Below are 17,196 nucleotides of genomic sequence, written 5' to 3'. Positions count from 1 at the left end.
CTTAATCCTTCAATTGCATGAGCACAATTACTAATATTTTGGGTTAACGTGTAGTTGCTAAACCACTAATTTTGCAAAGGGATCAAAGACGCAAGGAGAAACACCGTTCTTCTCTTGTTCAACCTTCTGCTCAGATGCCGCAACAAAAGAGCAGGCACAGACATGAAGCATAAGCAGCAATGCAAGATTCATTTCAATAACAATAAACAAGCGCGAAATAAATAAAAGAGGCTTCTTGTTGAGTCAACCCAAAATTATTCCAAAATTTCAACAGGAAAAAAAAATAGTAAAACAGAACACAAGCAGTACCCTCTAGATGTGAATGGGCTTGTCATAAGTAGCCATGGCAGCTTCCTTCACAGCCTCGCTCATGGTCGGGTGTGCATGGCACGTGCGAGCTATGTCCTCGCTCGACGCTCCATACTGTAAGGCAAGTACAGCTTCATGAATGATCTCCCCCGCATTCGGAGACATAATGTGGACACCCAGTATCTTGTCTGTCTCTTTCTCAGCCAATATCTTCACCAATCCCTCAGCATCATCAATCGCCTTTGCACGGCTATTTGCCATGAAAGGAAACTTTCCCACACGATACTCAACCCCAGAAGCCTTCACTTGGTCCTCAGTCTTCCCAACCGACGCCACCTCAGGGTGTGTATACACCACTCCAGGCACCATATCGTAGTCAACGTGGCCTTCTTTGCCCGCTATGAACTCGACACAGGCCACTCCATCCTCTTCTGCCTTGTGAGCAAGCATGGGGCCGGGTATCACGTCTCCAATGGCAAACACACCTGGCACACTCGTGGCAAACCGTTTGTTGACTGTAATCCGCCCAGCCTTATCAGTTTCCACACCAATCTTGTCGAGCCCAAGCTTATCCGTGTATGGAATACGACCCGCTGAGACTAGAACAACGTCGGCGTGAAGAGTGCTCTGCTCACCGCCAGCTGCTGGCTCAAGCGTTAGTTTCACGCCTTCTCCAGATGTGTCAACCCCAACCACTTTCGTCTTGAGCATGAACTTCATTTTTTGTTTCTCAAGTGTGCGTTGGAAGAGCTTGCGGACCTCTGAGTCCATGCTTGGGACGATATCAGGTGCAAACTCAACAACAGTGACCTCTGAACCGAGCCGCCCCCAAACAGAGCCCATCTCTAAGCCAATATAGCCAGCGCCAATGACAACGAGTTTCTTTGGGATTTCTGATAAAGCTAGGGCTCCGGTCGAAGACACAATCTTCTTTTCATCAATCGTAACTCCGGGGAGGGATTTTACATCAGAGCCAGTGGCGATTATGATATTCTTTCCTTTGACAACAGTGCTTTCGCCTTCAATAGTATCAACAGCAACCTCAGAGGGAGAAATGAACTTACCAAAACCTTTGACGTAAGTTACCTTGTTTTTCTTGAAGAGGCCTTCGATGCCTCGGGTGAGATTGGAAACAGCTTTGTCTTTCTGGGCCATCATGGCAGGCAGATCGATCTCCAGCTGAGAGAACTTGACGCCATGGCTGGCAAAGGAATGCACGGCTTCGTGGTACATATGAGAGGAATGGAGCAGAGCCTGAAAATGAAACAGTAAAATAAGCACCTCGGATGGATAACAACAAGAGTACATATGTTTATTGTTTTATCTCATTAAACATTGTTCTATCTCATTGCTTTTGTTTCTTCATTAACTAGGCAGACACAAAAACTAACATAGTAGAGGGTGAGGTCATTACCGCGGTGACTTTGAATGGTTATTCTGTTCTATGGATTCGGGTAAGATACAATTAATAAAAAGACCTCTGGGCTGAGATGAATAGGACCCAAGACTGCATAATGAAACTGTCGGGACACCTTTTCAACAACTTTATTTGGTAGATAAGCTTGTTTGGGTACTACAAGTGCAGATTTTTGCCATTGAATAGTCAAACTAATGCATTACTACAATTTTGCAGGTGTGGTTTCCGTCTCGCCCTACTGGTAGTAAGGCGATGACTGGCATAACCTTTCCTGAGAATGGCCAACGCATCTATAACTTACTCTTCCACAATAGATACCAAGACATCAAATGATGCCACTAAACCAACTCAAATGCACACAACAAAACATTAAATGATACCATTGGACTGACAAATTCAAGATTCCCGAGCATCACAACAACACTTCGCACTTCAACCAAGTGGTTACCAGATATCATGCCCACCCCCTTTCAGAACAGATGAACCCCTTGTTGACACCAGCTAATTTTTGGAACATGCTCAGCAGCATGTGACGGTAGAAGAAATAGAAAAGAACAGTTTCCCTAAAAAATCACAATTCAATTTTCATTACAGTAGTCAGAATAGTAAGAATGAAAAGAGTAGAGACAGGTCAATTCACAAAATCTCCTATGCTCCACTGAATGCTAGGGATGATTCCGGAATCTGGATGTTAGTAAAAAAAAATTGCTTGCTTCTAAGAAAATATAAGTTTATTTCAGACAAACCCTATTGTCTCAAGGCAATAACATAGTTGCAGACACTCGATAAAGGAATTAACAGCTCCAACAGAGGTTAATAGAAAGAAACCATTGCAGCCAAGTAAAAGGAAACATGATCCCAACTACAGAATCAGACTAGGTAACAATTGTCAGTGGTTTTGATTATACTGAGCTATGAAAAACTGAGTCTTTCACCTAAAACTCTTTCCAAAGAAAAGATTCCAAAATGAAAGTGAGTGAAGGGGAATCTGTGGCCCATCCTAGTGTGCTACTCAACTTGCACAAGCATGAGCGCAATGCATGATCACAAGCCTTTTGTTTTATTATTTCATTTGTGATTAACTTCTGTTTTAAAGTACATATTTTCGAGTTTTCTCTTTTGCAACATTTTTTCATGAAACACTGGTATATTAACTACAGTCCACACAAAAATCCTGAACGCCAGTTAAGTTATCCTGAGTGTAATATTTGAAAGTAACTTTTTCAATAATGTGATTTTATATACGTTTTCGTTTTTTTTTTCTTTTGCTTCATTATTGCTGCTACTAGTGATTTTTTTTTTTGAATGGTGAGAGATTATATTAAAAAGGGAGAAAACTCCAACGACCAAGGTGGTCAAGATACAAATGATCAAAATCTGGACTTCTGCAGTGGCATTCGCAAACCTCCAAGGATAGGGCTTCCCTTAAAAGCACGGAGCAAGGGCGGGGGCGGGGAAGCGTGGGGTCTAGAAGATTCTAAGTTTGGGAGTGCCATGGGAGCGTGTAATGTAATATTTTCTTTATATATCTTTCAAAATTCAAGTACATCAAAAAAATAATAGTTTCTAACCATTTTTATATGTATATTTCAAAAGGTAAGTACATCAAAAACCAGTAATTTCTAATCATCTTTGAAGAGTAATTTCTAACCATCTAAGTTTGGGAGCACCTCGTTCCTCGAGCCTTCTGAAGATGCACAAGCATTTGTGCTTGCTACAACGAAATACTTCGAAGAGTTCGAGGAGTTTGATGCAAGGATGTTGGTGATGGTGGGACTTATGGAGTAATAGTCGCAGGTTGGGAGCAGTTCCCGCTCTTTGGGGTTGCGCTCCCTGGAAGCTCCTTCCTAAGAAGCGCCGAATCAAGGTTCTGAGGTGGGAGCGGCACCCCGAAGGAAGATTCATGCTTCTAAGGGGCTTCCTTCGACCATCCATCTTATCACATTAAGATAATCTCCTTCCACGATCAGCCGATCCAAGTCTCTGTCATCCAAGAATTTGATACTATGTAAGCCATCCACTCCTCCTCTTTGGAGTCGTAAACTCCCATTGGGCCTGAAAAGGCCCATTTGGTCAAACCATACTCATCTCAAAGGACCGACCCCCCCCCCCCCCCCCCCCCCGCCAAACACACACACACCCATCCACCACTGCCTAGATTACCTAAACATGACACGTAAACATTTACTATCAACATGCTTGGCTCGGGAGGGGACACGTAAAAGTTTAGTTTCAACATCTTCGCTCAGGAGGGGACTATTGAGGAGTAGGACCTCGATCCTCTCCACACTTATGCGAACCTCCCTCCGAAACTGACTCAAAGCATAACTAGAAATGTCCCTAAAGCATGACAGGATTTGTGCCCAGATACTAGTCAAGTATATTACGTTTGGAAAGATGGAATAGGAACTTTAACTCAAGATTTTCAATTATACTCAGATATGTCATTTGCTTTCATCGAAACCTGTGCATTATGTACACGGGATCATGCTAGTAGAATGATGCAGCAAACTCAACGGTCGAGAGAACACACCTGGTTTCTATACTTCTCAGAGCTAATTAGTTAAAGAATGCCATGAAATCTCAAAGTAGGAGAATTGGAGACTGAGATCCTTGTAAACAAGACAAAAAGTGGAAATAGCATTGTCCTTGAAAGATTTTTATCAAGAATCTTTCAAAATGAGTGGTGCACGGTGCCTCTTAACGTCACTATAGCAGATAACACAATCAGCATTAGATCAGAAATGGTCAAGATAGATCTTTACCTAACAACTAAGACTCCATAAATCTAACTCCATCCACAGCTAAGCGCCCATCAAAAAAATGAACTGAGAGTGATCAAGGCAACATCATCCAGGCAACAACATTGCCAACACCCTTCTCATTACGCACATCGACAGAAACCAACAACCCTAGCAAAGCAAAGAAGTACTTGATTCTCTGCATTACTTGGCCTCTATAAAGTGGAGAGAAAGGCTTCCCATAGCTACTCCAGAACAAAATAATCAGTTATCAAAATTCAATCGGTCTTTATGGTTTATCGAACATCTAAGACTCCATAAATCTAACTCCATCCACAACTCAGCGCCCATCAAAACAATGAGCTGAGAGTGATCAAGGTAACATCACCCAGGCCACCAAATCACCAACACCCTGCTCATTATGTACATAGACAGAAACCAACAATCTGCTTGATGCTCTGCATTGCTTGGCCTCTATAACCAGGAGAGAAAAGATTCCGATAGCTAGTCTAGAACAAAATCATCAGTTATCCTAACCTTACCATCAACTGCCAACCAAAACTGGTGCAACAGATTTCATTCATCAAAATAAACAGGAAAAACAAAAACAAAAACAAAAAACAAAAGCCGGACCAAGATAGTAAGGCCAGCAACAGCAAAACAGAACAACAGAAACAGTAGCAGTGCTGAAAACCAGGAAATTAAAAATTGCTTCAGAATGCCTACTCAGGCATATGATCTCCAATAACCAAATTGGGACAGGACACTCTTCATTTGCTAATCTGTCAGCCTCCCCATGGGCTTCTATCTTCGCAAGACAGAATGGATCCAGATATCAAACAAGAGCTCACTTCCAACCCATAGCCAATTCCATACTTTAATTCTCATATTTACAAACAAGCACTCCTCTTCTATTCTTCCACTCGTTCTCAATTAAGAGCCTACAATAGATGCAACTATGAAACCCAACAGTACAACAATCTAGATTTGAGAATACACAGAAAAACCAAAAGTAAAGAGGTTTGAAAAGTCCTTTTTGCTTCACCCTAGTCTAGACAAGAGTGGATCTAGAAAAGGGCGGCCCAGTGCACGAGGCTCCCGCCATTGCGGGGTCTGGGGAGGGCTAGATGTACGCAGCCTTACCCCTGCTTTGCAGAGAGGCTATTTCCGTGACTCGAACCCGTGACCACCAGGTCACAATAGAACTACCCCAAATTCAACTCTTCATTATCTCAAGTGGTGAGATGCCCAAAGTTCTCCAGAGTATCCGCTTTAATAGATAATCACTGTAATTTATCAACAAGTACCTTAAATATCCCCATACCAAAGCATCAATTGAGTGCACTTTACAATGAACTTAATCAACTTTGATTTAGTTTATACTTCACGAGATCATAAATTTAAAACCTCAGATAAATATCTTACCAACTTGTCTATCAAAATGAAGCCTAAAAACTGCCACTTAAAAAAAAAAATGAAGCCTAAAAACCATTTAGTAGAAAGTTCTGCATGCCTTGTTAGATCCAGTCTGATGCCTAAACTAGTTTAAAGGGACCTCTGTGACACCCCAGTGTGTATCCATGGTTTAATGCACAATGTCATATCATACACATGGTTTCAAATTTCGACCAAAATCCGAAGACCGAAACCGAAATTTTCTGAAATTTCATTTTTCGCCATTTACCAAATTTCGGTAATTTCGGAACTTTCAGTCCGAAATTTCAATTAAATGCCATTATTTAATTGAAAATGATTTATGTTCGTATGGTCCTATCAACTCCAAGCATTCAGAAAATTGATTTATGGGTGCAACTAAAGATGTGCTGTACTCTCTAAAAAATAAATTGGATCTGACTCGAACCCAAATGGATTTCAAGGTAAAGGTCAACCCCAACTCCCAAACTTAGACCCAAGTTGCATCCCTACTAAAATTTGAAAACAAAGACCTAAACAGATATAGTCGAAATAACAATTTTGATCGAACCATATAGTTGAGTTTGTTTGCTGCGGGGTCATGCCTTGTTTCAAGATTCATCCAACAGAATCCTACTTACCCTTTCAGAGGGAAAAAAATAAAAAATAAAAATAAAAACTTAAAATGCAAAATTATCATGATTTATCAGCATAAGCTACCGAATTATATATATACTGAAAACTACCAATAAAATCCAATAAAACCAGGACAAAAGGTAAAAACCTTCCCTCCATCGAATTCCATCAACTCGACTCGAAAATTAAAAACAAATCCACACTAAAAACAGAAAAATCAACAGTCGGACAACTAAATTACTAAACCGAACAAACCTAAATCATAAATCAATCGAAACGAATTAAGATAACAGATAATCCAAATGAGTACCTACATAAAAACCCGAGCAGATCTGAATGAAGAGTACGCAAAACCCTAATTAAAACGTAAATCGAGAGATTAGGGATTTATTTTAATAATCTTTTAATTTTTTTTACCTTGGAAGGGATACAGCCTACGTTGAGGCAAGTCCCACCGAGAGCCCCTCTCTTCTCGATGCAGGTGGTTTTGAGCCCTAACTGAGCTGCTTTAATGGCTGCCACGTAGCCTCCGGGCCCACCTCCGATTATGACGACATCGTTATCGTCAGATCCCGATGAGAAACTTCTAGAAGAAGAGAGACGGAAAATGGAGTATTTCAGATTATCAGAGGAGAGGTTTCTTGAGAGAAGGTGCGCCTTGCGCCTGGCAAAGCTCGCCATCGCCATTTTTCTTCAGAGAGAGAGAGAGAAGGTTTAGATTTGTATTTCCTCTTCAGCTCTTTTGCCTTTCGTATTCTTTGGTCTGATTTGGCTGCTATGTGAAAAGGTATGGTTCATTTGTATTTTAATTATCTCAAAGACATTTTTTTAATAGAATCCTAATATTGCCACTACCACTTTTTATAATTGCACGAATTCAGTTTGTCTTTTTATTTTTATATTTTACTTAAGAACTGTTTAGTTAATAAAGGATATGATGAGTTAATGCCATTATCAAAACATAGTGGTGCCAATATCAACAATATTTTTATTATGTTTTTTCATGTGTGGGATTGTAGAAGAATCGAAGTGACGTTTGTGGTCGAACTTTCGAGAACAATGGCAACATAATCTGGACCGTTCGTCTAATAGGACACATTATAAATGGGCCACAAGAAATAAATCCTGTTGGTCAAATGATCCTAGCCATCCAATTGTATTATCCATGCATATTTTTAACAGTCACCCATTTAAGATGAGACCCCCTCCCCCACAACCCCAAAGTGTAGGCATAAAATCCGTGCACTGGGGCTGTTCTCTACTAAGGATAGGGTATGTCATACAAGCATGGTTTTAAATTTCGACCGGAATTCGGTTGGGACAGACACCGAAACGTACCAAATTTCCGTTTCGGCCGAAATTTTGGCTTAAAAAAACGACATTTCGAGAGCTTTCGGCAGAAATTTCGGTTCTGGTGAGGATCGAAATTTTGCCCGAAACCAAAATTAAAAACCTTGCATACAAGCACGTAGACGATACAAGGGATTTATGTAAGATAAAATTATCCAAGCAGGATAGCAAATCCATGAAACAGCTTATCATCGAGATCAACTAGGTCAATACCAAAGGGCCGTTTGGATACGTGGATTTTAGAATCCAAGTTTTAGTTTGAAAACAGTGTAAAAGAAGGTTCATGATCAAGTTGATGTATGCTGTCCTGACAGCGTTTTGTGGATTTTAAGTAAGAAATCCAGGTATTAAAAATCTTTGAGATTTCTATAACCTTGAAACATGGGACGATCTACTGCTCTCTTGATGTGGGAAAGAAGGACGAGAAATCCAAAAATGACAGCTGCTCTCGTGTCCTATCTACAATTTTAAAGAACTCAAGGATTCTAAAATCCACGTATCCAAATGGCTCCCAAGGTGATTATGCTTGGGTAATTCTACTAATTATTGGAAATTATTTTTATTAATTTAATTTAATTTTCTTCTATTTTTTTTTAATTCTATTCTTTAGCAAATGGAGCTAACATAGTATTTTTAAATGTTATGATTATTCGAAATTGACTTTTAGATGCATAAAATTCCTTCATCTGATTTAGGATGATCCCTCTTAGATTGTATAGAAGATTTCTATTTCTCCATATCTTTTTTAACCCAGAATTTATCCAGGAACCAGGCAGGCGCCTTAAATTTTATTAATGCGAAAAAGAAAATTATAAGAGGGCATTTCACTGTACCTCCAGACCCATAGAATACACAAATTTACTTGCATCGAACACTTGGAATTCCCAAAGCATTATATCTGACAGAACCCCTACATCTAGTTGGGATCTCCTTACGATATATAAAAATATTTTTATTTTTATTTTCCCATGCATAATTTGGCCAAAACGTCTACAACTTGATTAGCTTCTCTGTAAGCAAGAGAGATATGCCGCTTAAGCTACAAGACAAGTGAAATCAGTTCATGCAAAGGTATTTCTCAATATCTTGGTCATAGTAACTTTTGCCTTTTTTAAAAAAGTTTTAAATAAGTTTACCATTTTACCTTTTTTTTTTTTCTATTTGAATGGTAAAGAATTATATTAATAGAAAAGAACGAAACACAGGAAATCCTCGACGATCGAGAAGATCGAAGCAACGCAATATCTTTATTTGTTCCATTTTAGGTCTACCATTTTATCTTTAATTTTAAGACCCAAATGGTCTTAAATAAAATAGAAATCTCTACTTTCAATTAGTCACATTGTATAATCGTTATGATCTATAATAAATTTATATCAGTTTGAATGTTTAGGATATCCTATGGAAGTATATTTTATTATTTAAGGAAGTAATTTTGATCTATTTTTATGTAATACTCCTACATGTTTATTACATCCCTAAATTCTAATATAATTTAAATCAAGTTTTCTTCTGGCATGTAATTTATATGGAGTTAATTTAACTGATTTTGAAGGTAACCTATTCAAAATATATGTGTAAATACACATTGCTAGCTTGGTACTGAGGAAGAGAATAAGGAAGCGACTTCACGTTTGGGAAAGAGAGAAGTATAGATTGTTAAATTGGTTACCTTCGAAGAAAACCAACATCCAATCGAATGTCATTCATTCATATACATGTCCAACAAGTATCATACCTCAGCTTATCTTACTAACAAACTTTATTCAATCTTGCTTTTTCTCCTAAATAGCAGCAACAATCAAGCTTATACCTTTATTCAATCTTGAGCCTTAAATTACACGTAACAGTAAGGCTTATAATTCGCAGCCGGCTCTATACATCATTCATAAATCTGAATAGTCAATCTCTCTGTAGATCTAGAACGTTGGATTGAGCTATTTAGCCATACAGTCCAACACAAGATCTATCAAATCTATCAAATTAATTGAGGATTGTTCGCCTAGGGTACTGGACCCAGATAGGAGGTTAGCTGCGCGGTCATAGGCCTTGTGCCAGCAATGCCCCCGGTCTGGATTCTTAATAAAGATATAACGGTAGCCTCCCTAAGCGCCACATTCCTACAAGTAGTATCATAGCCAGGTCTCAGGTTCGAACCTCCCGGGGTTTTTCTTTTCGTTTCTTACTCTTAATAAAAATAAAGGTAGCGCCTTTCCCAATTCCCATCGGCAATAGCTTTGGGGATAGTTGGATGAATGATTTAGATAAATCAAAGGTGAGGCCTACTATGCGATAAGAGGCATGCCTCTTACCTCTTACCAAACTAATCTTAACATTTTCTTAGAAAAAATAAAGCCTTTGTTTTTCTCAGATAGATAGATAGATAGATAGATCTCTCTCTCTCCACACTACACAATTGCACACAAACATGATGCACTGCAGCCAAGGGCACTTCTACTGCACCCTTTTCCTTTGAAATGATGGAATTTCTTAAAAGGAAGAAAAGAGAGAGAACGTAGAGAATACAAAGTATCACAATGGAAACAAGAAATACAATTGTCAAGGGGGGAGGAAATAGAAAAAATTTAGAGATGGACAATCCACACTGACTCTATCCAGCTGGTCCGCCTCTTCGTTAAAGCCAACCTCAAGATATGATGGAACCTAACCGGGTGGCCCTCCACACAGTCCAAGATTTTGTCTGTTATCTCCGAGAATCTCCAAGGGAGTGGATGCCTCCCATCCAACCACCTAACAACATCGAGATTCGAGAGTCTTACTCCACAATAAGATTGTCCAAACCTGTTCTTGCCATCAATCTTGTGCCCAGAAGAATAGCCCTCACTCACCTCAACAGAATCCTCGAGTCCAATTGGGCCAGAGAAAGCCTATTTGGTCGAACCTATCTCATCTCTAAGAAGGCCTCCAATATCCTCAAGCCGGATTTTCGAAAAACTACTTCCATCACCGTCAAATATCTATTTGCCCAAAAAAATTAAACAATGGAAGATCTAAGCCCATGAAATAGTTGAGGTTACTATCCTCGTGAATGTAGAAGAAGCCTTTTTTTTTACACTGGATGCCGTTTTCCTAACAACCCTCATTTTTTTAAAGTGCGAGAGTTTCTGTCTTTCAGTAATACTCAAATAGACACTTTAATGATACCTGCTTGTATCAAATGTAACATATTTCAATAGAATTGTGTGGGACTTGAGATTTAACCCTGTCCTTTCGATCGATGCACCTTTGAGAGTTGGTAACTCTCGATTCAATGCTCATTCAGTGCACAGTTAGAACATAATTTAATAAATAGCCAGCAATCTACTTTCTTAAGTGTTGACAAATCACGGAGTCGGGGCAGTTCAATGCGAGACACATTGGGGCAGGCAAACGAACGGTTTGGATCTTAGTAAGGGTAAGTTCGTCATTTTATAAAAAGAGGCATCTTGTCGTGGAAAAGACAGTTATACGGCACAAAAAAGAAGGGCTTTTATTTTCCCAATCCCAACAGCTCTAGATAAAATAAAATAAAACAAAACGAGGAGGGTGTATCTATCAAAACAAATCCTCCTATCCCATCATCCACCGTCAATAAAGACACGCGTTAAGGGAAGGGGAGGATTGAAAGGAGCTCCAAAGTCAATAAAGGCGACTTCACCAGCAGCAGCAGCAGCCGCCCTTGAGTCCGATTACCTGTTGCCGTGTAAACGCGATATATTACATTAAAATAGCAGAGCATTATTTAGTTGTAGAAGCTGTGTGGAGATTCAACTAAAATTTCCCATCAGACATTGCAACCAAAAAACAGCATCTCCTGGATTCTCTACCACTTGGAAACTAAAAATTAATTGAGTGGAGACTGACTGACACCATATATATAAATTAGTCCCCCGCCATATTGATATATGACACCCACCCCCTTAAAACAAAAACAACAACAACATATGAAACTGATAGTGTTTTTAATCTCTTAAAACTCCCCCCCACCACCCCCTAATTCATATTTACAAACGCCCGAAACCCAAAACATACCTAAACAAAACTGCTGGGCTGGTTTTTCACCCATACTGAAGCAGCCCCGAAACAGAACAACATCTATCTAAACTGTTGCATAAACTCAGAGGCCGTCACCACCAAGCCAACTCTTCAAATTACACAGTGCCTCCGCAGAGAGGCTGCAACACCTCAATCGCGGAACTTCCCTTCGCTCCGGTGGCAAATCTGGATCACGATCGGCCGAAAAGCAGATAACAATAACAGTGAGGTTGTCGAATGTGTTGAGCCTTAATGCCTCCATCACCAGATCCCTAGCACACTGCTCTGGGTCATCATGCCTCCGCAAACCACGGCGCACAACACTCACTGCGTGCTGACTCGACATCACATCCCATATACCGTCACAACCGATTATGAGGAACTCGTCGTCCTCTGTGAGAATGGCTTGCCGGAATTCAGGCTCCGCGATTAGTGGGGAGGGGGAGCCACGAGGTAGCTTCATGTCCCAGTCACCCAGAGCTCGAGTGACTGAGAGGACGCCGTTGAGGTAACCATCATCGACAAATCCACCCGATTCTTCTATCCTTCTGCGCTCCACTCCATAGATGGGTTTATGGTCTTGGGACATCTCGACTGCTTCGCCTTTTCGGCAGAGGACGGCCCGGCAGTCGCCTGCATTGGCTACAAGGAGAAGCCTGCGCCAAATAATGAAAAATCAGATAACCAACATAACAGACTTGGACAAATTCCTAAGAACAGACTTAAATTCTACACCCTTAGCACTTTATTTGTAGTGAGATGATATTCGTAGTTGTTTTGATATTGCAACCTTCTCTTTGTTTGAACTCCCATAATTGGCTGGTGACAGCTTGCTAGCAAATGTAATAGCCAGTGATGGAAGTGTAAAATAAAGAAAGATATAACATCAAGTCACCCTCCTCATAGTAGTTTTGCAGTTTCATTACATGCTATTCCTACCCAAGAAGACCATAAAAAGAGTGTGAATGTGTGATTACGGCCTAAGAGAGTACGCTCATTCAAGAGTTGAATCTCAAAAATTATTAGGACTTACAACCATGTAGTACAATAGGCAAAAAGCAGTGCAATCAAACTAATAGAAAAACTATGGCAATTTCAGTGAAACAGATAAACGGTTTAAGATATTACCAAACAGAAAAAGATAAAAGATCCAAGATATTTTGCAGAACGGATTAAGGGGGAAGATAACCCAATAACGAACCTTCCAAATATCAGGGCTGTGAGGGCAGTTGTTCCAGAAGAGCTGCTAACAGTACAGTCATCTGCCAATGCAAGATCAGCAAAAAGAAACGCTTTACGAACAGAATTCTCCAATTCTTCTAAGAAGGCATCGTCAGTCTGATATTCTTGTGGGAAATTAACATCTTCAAAAAAGAATCTAAGAGCATGCTTTCGAATGAATGCAGCTGCATCGGGCCCTCCGTGACCATCAAACACCTGTACAATAATCAAAATTCTTTTAGTAACATAACAATTAGTAAAAATCTAGATGCATGATCCTAAGCAAGGTAGTATAGTGTATTAATTACCCCATAAAATGCGCTCGGTGTAGGGCAGTGGAACAGTGACCCTAAGTAAGAGGGAAGATTGTCAATCCGTATGTGCTCATCTTCCATGAATCTCCTGGGCCCAATGTCAGCAAAGCTACCAGAGCGAATGTTGGGGACAAATTGGAGAATTGCAGGTTCAAGTGAACCATCTGAAATAATGTCGGGGGCCATCAAATCCTGCACAAAGAAGGGGCACAGGGTACTCTAGGTCAAATATTTTTCATCAAGTAGTTCAAGAATATGGAAATACAGAATGCAGGGATGCTGACTCAGATACACAAACTTTTTTTTTTTTTTTTTTTGAGATTTTTAACACTTTAAGAACTAAAAGAGAATGTAATTCTCTTGATGACTTGACATGTATCTCTTAGTTGTTGTTGGCATTGATTATGGATAAATTAATTAATCCAAAATGACATATTATCTCACAAATATAAATTTTCACTTCTTAATATGATTTTCTCATCCATGACAATAACCAAGACATTTGCTCTCACCGTTCTTACTCAATTCTCACTATATGATGCTATGTTCCCAATCATGCTGATAACCATAGAATTCTTACAACCTTTTCATAGTATAATACAATATTCTAAGAAACTCTGATAAAGATCAAACAAACTGCAATCAGATAAGCCTAATTTATTCATTCTAGAGCATAAGCCATACCCATTTCATAAGAAAAAGAAAAGGAGAAAAAAGAATTCATAAACAGGACACCTGAAGACCTAAGGAACTAAAATGGAAACCGTAGTTACGATCCACTCTAGTTTTGAACATGACAAAATCGTTTCAGTTGCCCAAAATTTCTTACTCCCAACATCTCAGATAAATACCTAAGAAAACGAAGTCAAAATCCTTGGTCATCACCCGGTTTCAATTTCCAATAAAAAGACGAGTAAAGAAGTATCTAGTCATCAATGATAACCCTAGTAACTCTAGTTACCGATCTTATTAACTCCAGTTACAGATCTTAATCCACTACCAACATTCAATGCAATATCCTTAACTGAAAGGAAACCAATAAAAATCTTCCTCAATTGTGATAAAAAATTGACTTTCCCAAAATACAGAGGAAAAAAACCAAAAAAAGAAATATTTCAGTTCTACTAATCTAAATCGAATAAAGCCAAGGATCCAAGAAAATTGGCAGCACAGCTTTTATAGAAAAAAAAAAAAAAAAACCATTCCAACTCTCCTAAAAGGAGACTCGAATTTCGATATTCTAAGAAAACCAGAGATGAAAGATGAAAACCCTGTTTGGATTGCAAGAATTTTTTGGAAAAGAAAAATATTTCTAAAATTTCTTACTTTGTTTTACACAACAATATTTCTTCTAACTTGACCTTCAATTTATGATAATATCTATTTAAATTAACAATTATCATATCATTCCCCTCTAAATAATCCTGAAAAGAAAAAAGAAAAAAAAAATGTTTTTCTTGCAATCCAAAAAACAAAAAAGAAAGAAAAAGAAAAACAGAGCCTTACCAGTGCGGAGGGCGATATATGAGAAGAATCAGATCCACAGATTTGATGAAAAACGGGCGAAGAAGAAGATGTAGAAAGATCAACGATCTCTTCAATTTTCTGAATTTCACTCTCTTTAGAAACACTGCATCGGTATTGAACGTCCAAAACCGATAAGCTCTGATGACAAACCTCTGCTCCTGCTACCATCTCTCTCTCTCTCTCTCTCTCTCTCTCTCTCTCTCTCTCTCTCTCTCTCTCTCTCTCTCTTACTCCTCAATTCCAAACATCATTTACAATATAACTCTAAACGCCCAAACAGAGGAAAAGAGATTCCAAGCTTTTTTCCTTCTCTCAAGAATCGACGACGAAGAAGATTCGAAGCTTTTCAGATCAAAAGAAGAGGAAAACCACAACAAAGAAAACGAGGAAAAGAATCGAGAAAACTAGGGTTTCTTTTTTCGTTCCTTCAAGTCTGCTGCAAATGCAATCGAACGTGCCAAGTGAGAAAAATGTGAAAAAGCTGCTTGAGATTTGTATTTATAAGGCAGATCAGGAAAGCAGGTTCCAACGGTAGATTAAACCTCCACGTGGCAGAAATTTGGAGTGAGAAACTGAGAAAGAGAGATACGATTTCGCTTTGATGGGGAAGACGTGGATGCTTCTCGATCATCGCATGACCTTTAAGAAGAAGTGGGAAGGGTAGAAAGGAATTTGCCCTCTTTTTGCTGATTAATTAACAGGCATGCCATTGGTGCTATTGCTTATTACTTTTTTACTCAACCACCCTTTCGTGGAAGTTGTCATATCTTTTTACTTTTAGAAATATTTGTAGGGATAGTTTGGTAAATTCGTTGCGACAAAAAGTTATCCAAGGCCTCGCGCTATCTAGAACGTAAAGGGTGTTTGTGGATTGTGTGAGAATATAAGGGTAGTTTAGGAATGTAGTATTGTTGCCGACAAATGAATTCGGTGAGCTTTTGTCGTTCACACTTGCTGTCGTCAGTACTTTCCACTCCACTGCTATCATATGGGAATCTTTCGTGTATTTTGACAAAAACAACCTCATCCATAATAGTTAAAGACTAACTTATCCCGTTTTGCCAGGTTATCGACTACAGAGAGGGATATGATATCTAAAGGGAAATGTTATCAGCACTGCTGTATTTTGATGATCGCACTATAGGATGATCCAAACCGTCCATTAGATTTGTCATTTTTTATCGCACTCTAGGTTGCGCCCTATAGTTTTTTTTTATTGCACTATGGGCTACAGCCTAAACCATCCATTTTGTATGATCGCCCTATAAGTTGTGCCCTCAAAATCATTTCCATAGGCTGATCCTAACCCTCTAATATCTGGAGGAGGGACTGAATGTTCGAGGGTTGATCCTAACCCTCTATAGATTGGGGTTAACTGAAACCAAAATTTTAGCCAAAATCCCAAAATTTCAGCCAAAAAGGCTAACGAAATGTCGTTTTTTTGGGCTGAAATTTCGGTAATTTAGGCTGAAATTTGATAAAGGAATAAAAAATTAATATTTTAGCAAAACATTTGCTAAAATTTTGGTTTCGGAATGTTTCGGTTTTGGTCCTCATCGATTTCGGCGGAAATTTAAAACCTTAGATATTGCTGGATTTAAAACTTAGGTGCATTACTCTGATTCCCTAATTTTACTTAGATATTACTGGATTTTCATTGCACATCAGAATCCCTAAGATAACAATCGTTCTCAAATTTTCATTTGTTTTATATGCATACATAGCCGACTGCATGTCCCCCGCCCCACCTAAGTAGAATGGTTAACTGAAAATTTGCGATATGTTAGCTTGGAACCTTCGTACGATATTGATAAAAACAACAGTAATAAGGGATTAGGGATACGATTGTAAGGTTATGAGATTGTCATTGCGATATTTTAGCTTACAGACACATGATAAGAAAACGAATGAAGAGGATGCATCGATCTTCTTTATCCCATTTTAAGCGAAAATAGAAAGTGCAAAGAAATAAAACTGCCGAATCTTATCTTAACCACCTAGGTGTTTAAGGCCCTGTTCGTTTGGGGTTATGAACCAGCCTACTGTAATTATGGCAACTGATTGTGATAATCACCTGTGATGAAAATAATCTATTATCATATAATTGTGTTCTGTTGCATCATTTATTAAGTGATTAATCACACAACTTATAATGACCAAAACACCCTTAGATAAAAGAATTCCAGCTTTACAAACCATTCTTCAAATGCAATTACAAGGAAGAAAAAATACA

At 38.9% G+C, this 17,196-nt stretch overlaps 2 protein-coding genes across 2 annotated transcripts; both read right to left on the bottom strand.

The window, feature by feature from the left end:
• Window positions 1-172: 172 nt before the first annotated feature.
• Window positions 173-7,304, bottom strand: LOC143852254 (dihydrolipoyl dehydrogenase, mitochondrial). Its single transcript, XM_077361657.1, has 2 exons — window positions 6,934-7,304; window positions 173-1,563 (listed from the first exon to the last, which is right to left on the bottom strand). The coding sequence occupies exons 1-2, from the start codon at window positions 7,201-7,203 to the stop codon at window positions 313-315; spliced, it is 1,521 nt and encodes a 506-aa protein (XP_077217772.1). The 5' UTR covers window positions 7,204-7,304; the 3' UTR covers window positions 173-312.
• A 4,392-nt stretch (window positions 7,305-11,696) lies between these two features.
• On the bottom strand, window positions 11,697-15,437 carry LOC143852950 (putative protein phosphatase 2C 2). The gene is made up of 4 exons (XM_077362622.1): window positions 14,943-15,437; window positions 13,431-13,628; window positions 13,103-13,338; window positions 11,697-12,557 (listed from the first exon to the last, which is right to left on the bottom strand). The coding sequence occupies exons 1-4, from the start codon at window positions 15,129-15,131 to the stop codon at window positions 11,984-11,986; spliced, it is 1,197 nt and encodes a 398-aa protein (XP_077218737.1). The 5' UTR covers window positions 15,132-15,437; the 3' UTR covers window positions 11,697-11,983.
• Window positions 15,438-17,196: the final 1,759 nt, after the last annotated feature.

The sequence above is a fragment of the Tasmannia lanceolata genome, unplaced genomic scaffold, assembly GCF_043159265.1.
Source record: "Tasmannia lanceolata isolate RefF3 unplaced genomic scaffold, GAP_Taslan_0.1 ptg000019l, whole genome shotgun sequence".
NCBI lineage: Eukaryota > Viridiplantae > Streptophyta > Magnoliopsida > Canellales > Winteraceae > Tasmannia > Tasmannia lanceolata.
Note: the sequence above shows the minus strand (reverse complement) of the source record. Positions and strands in the feature narration are given on the sequence as shown.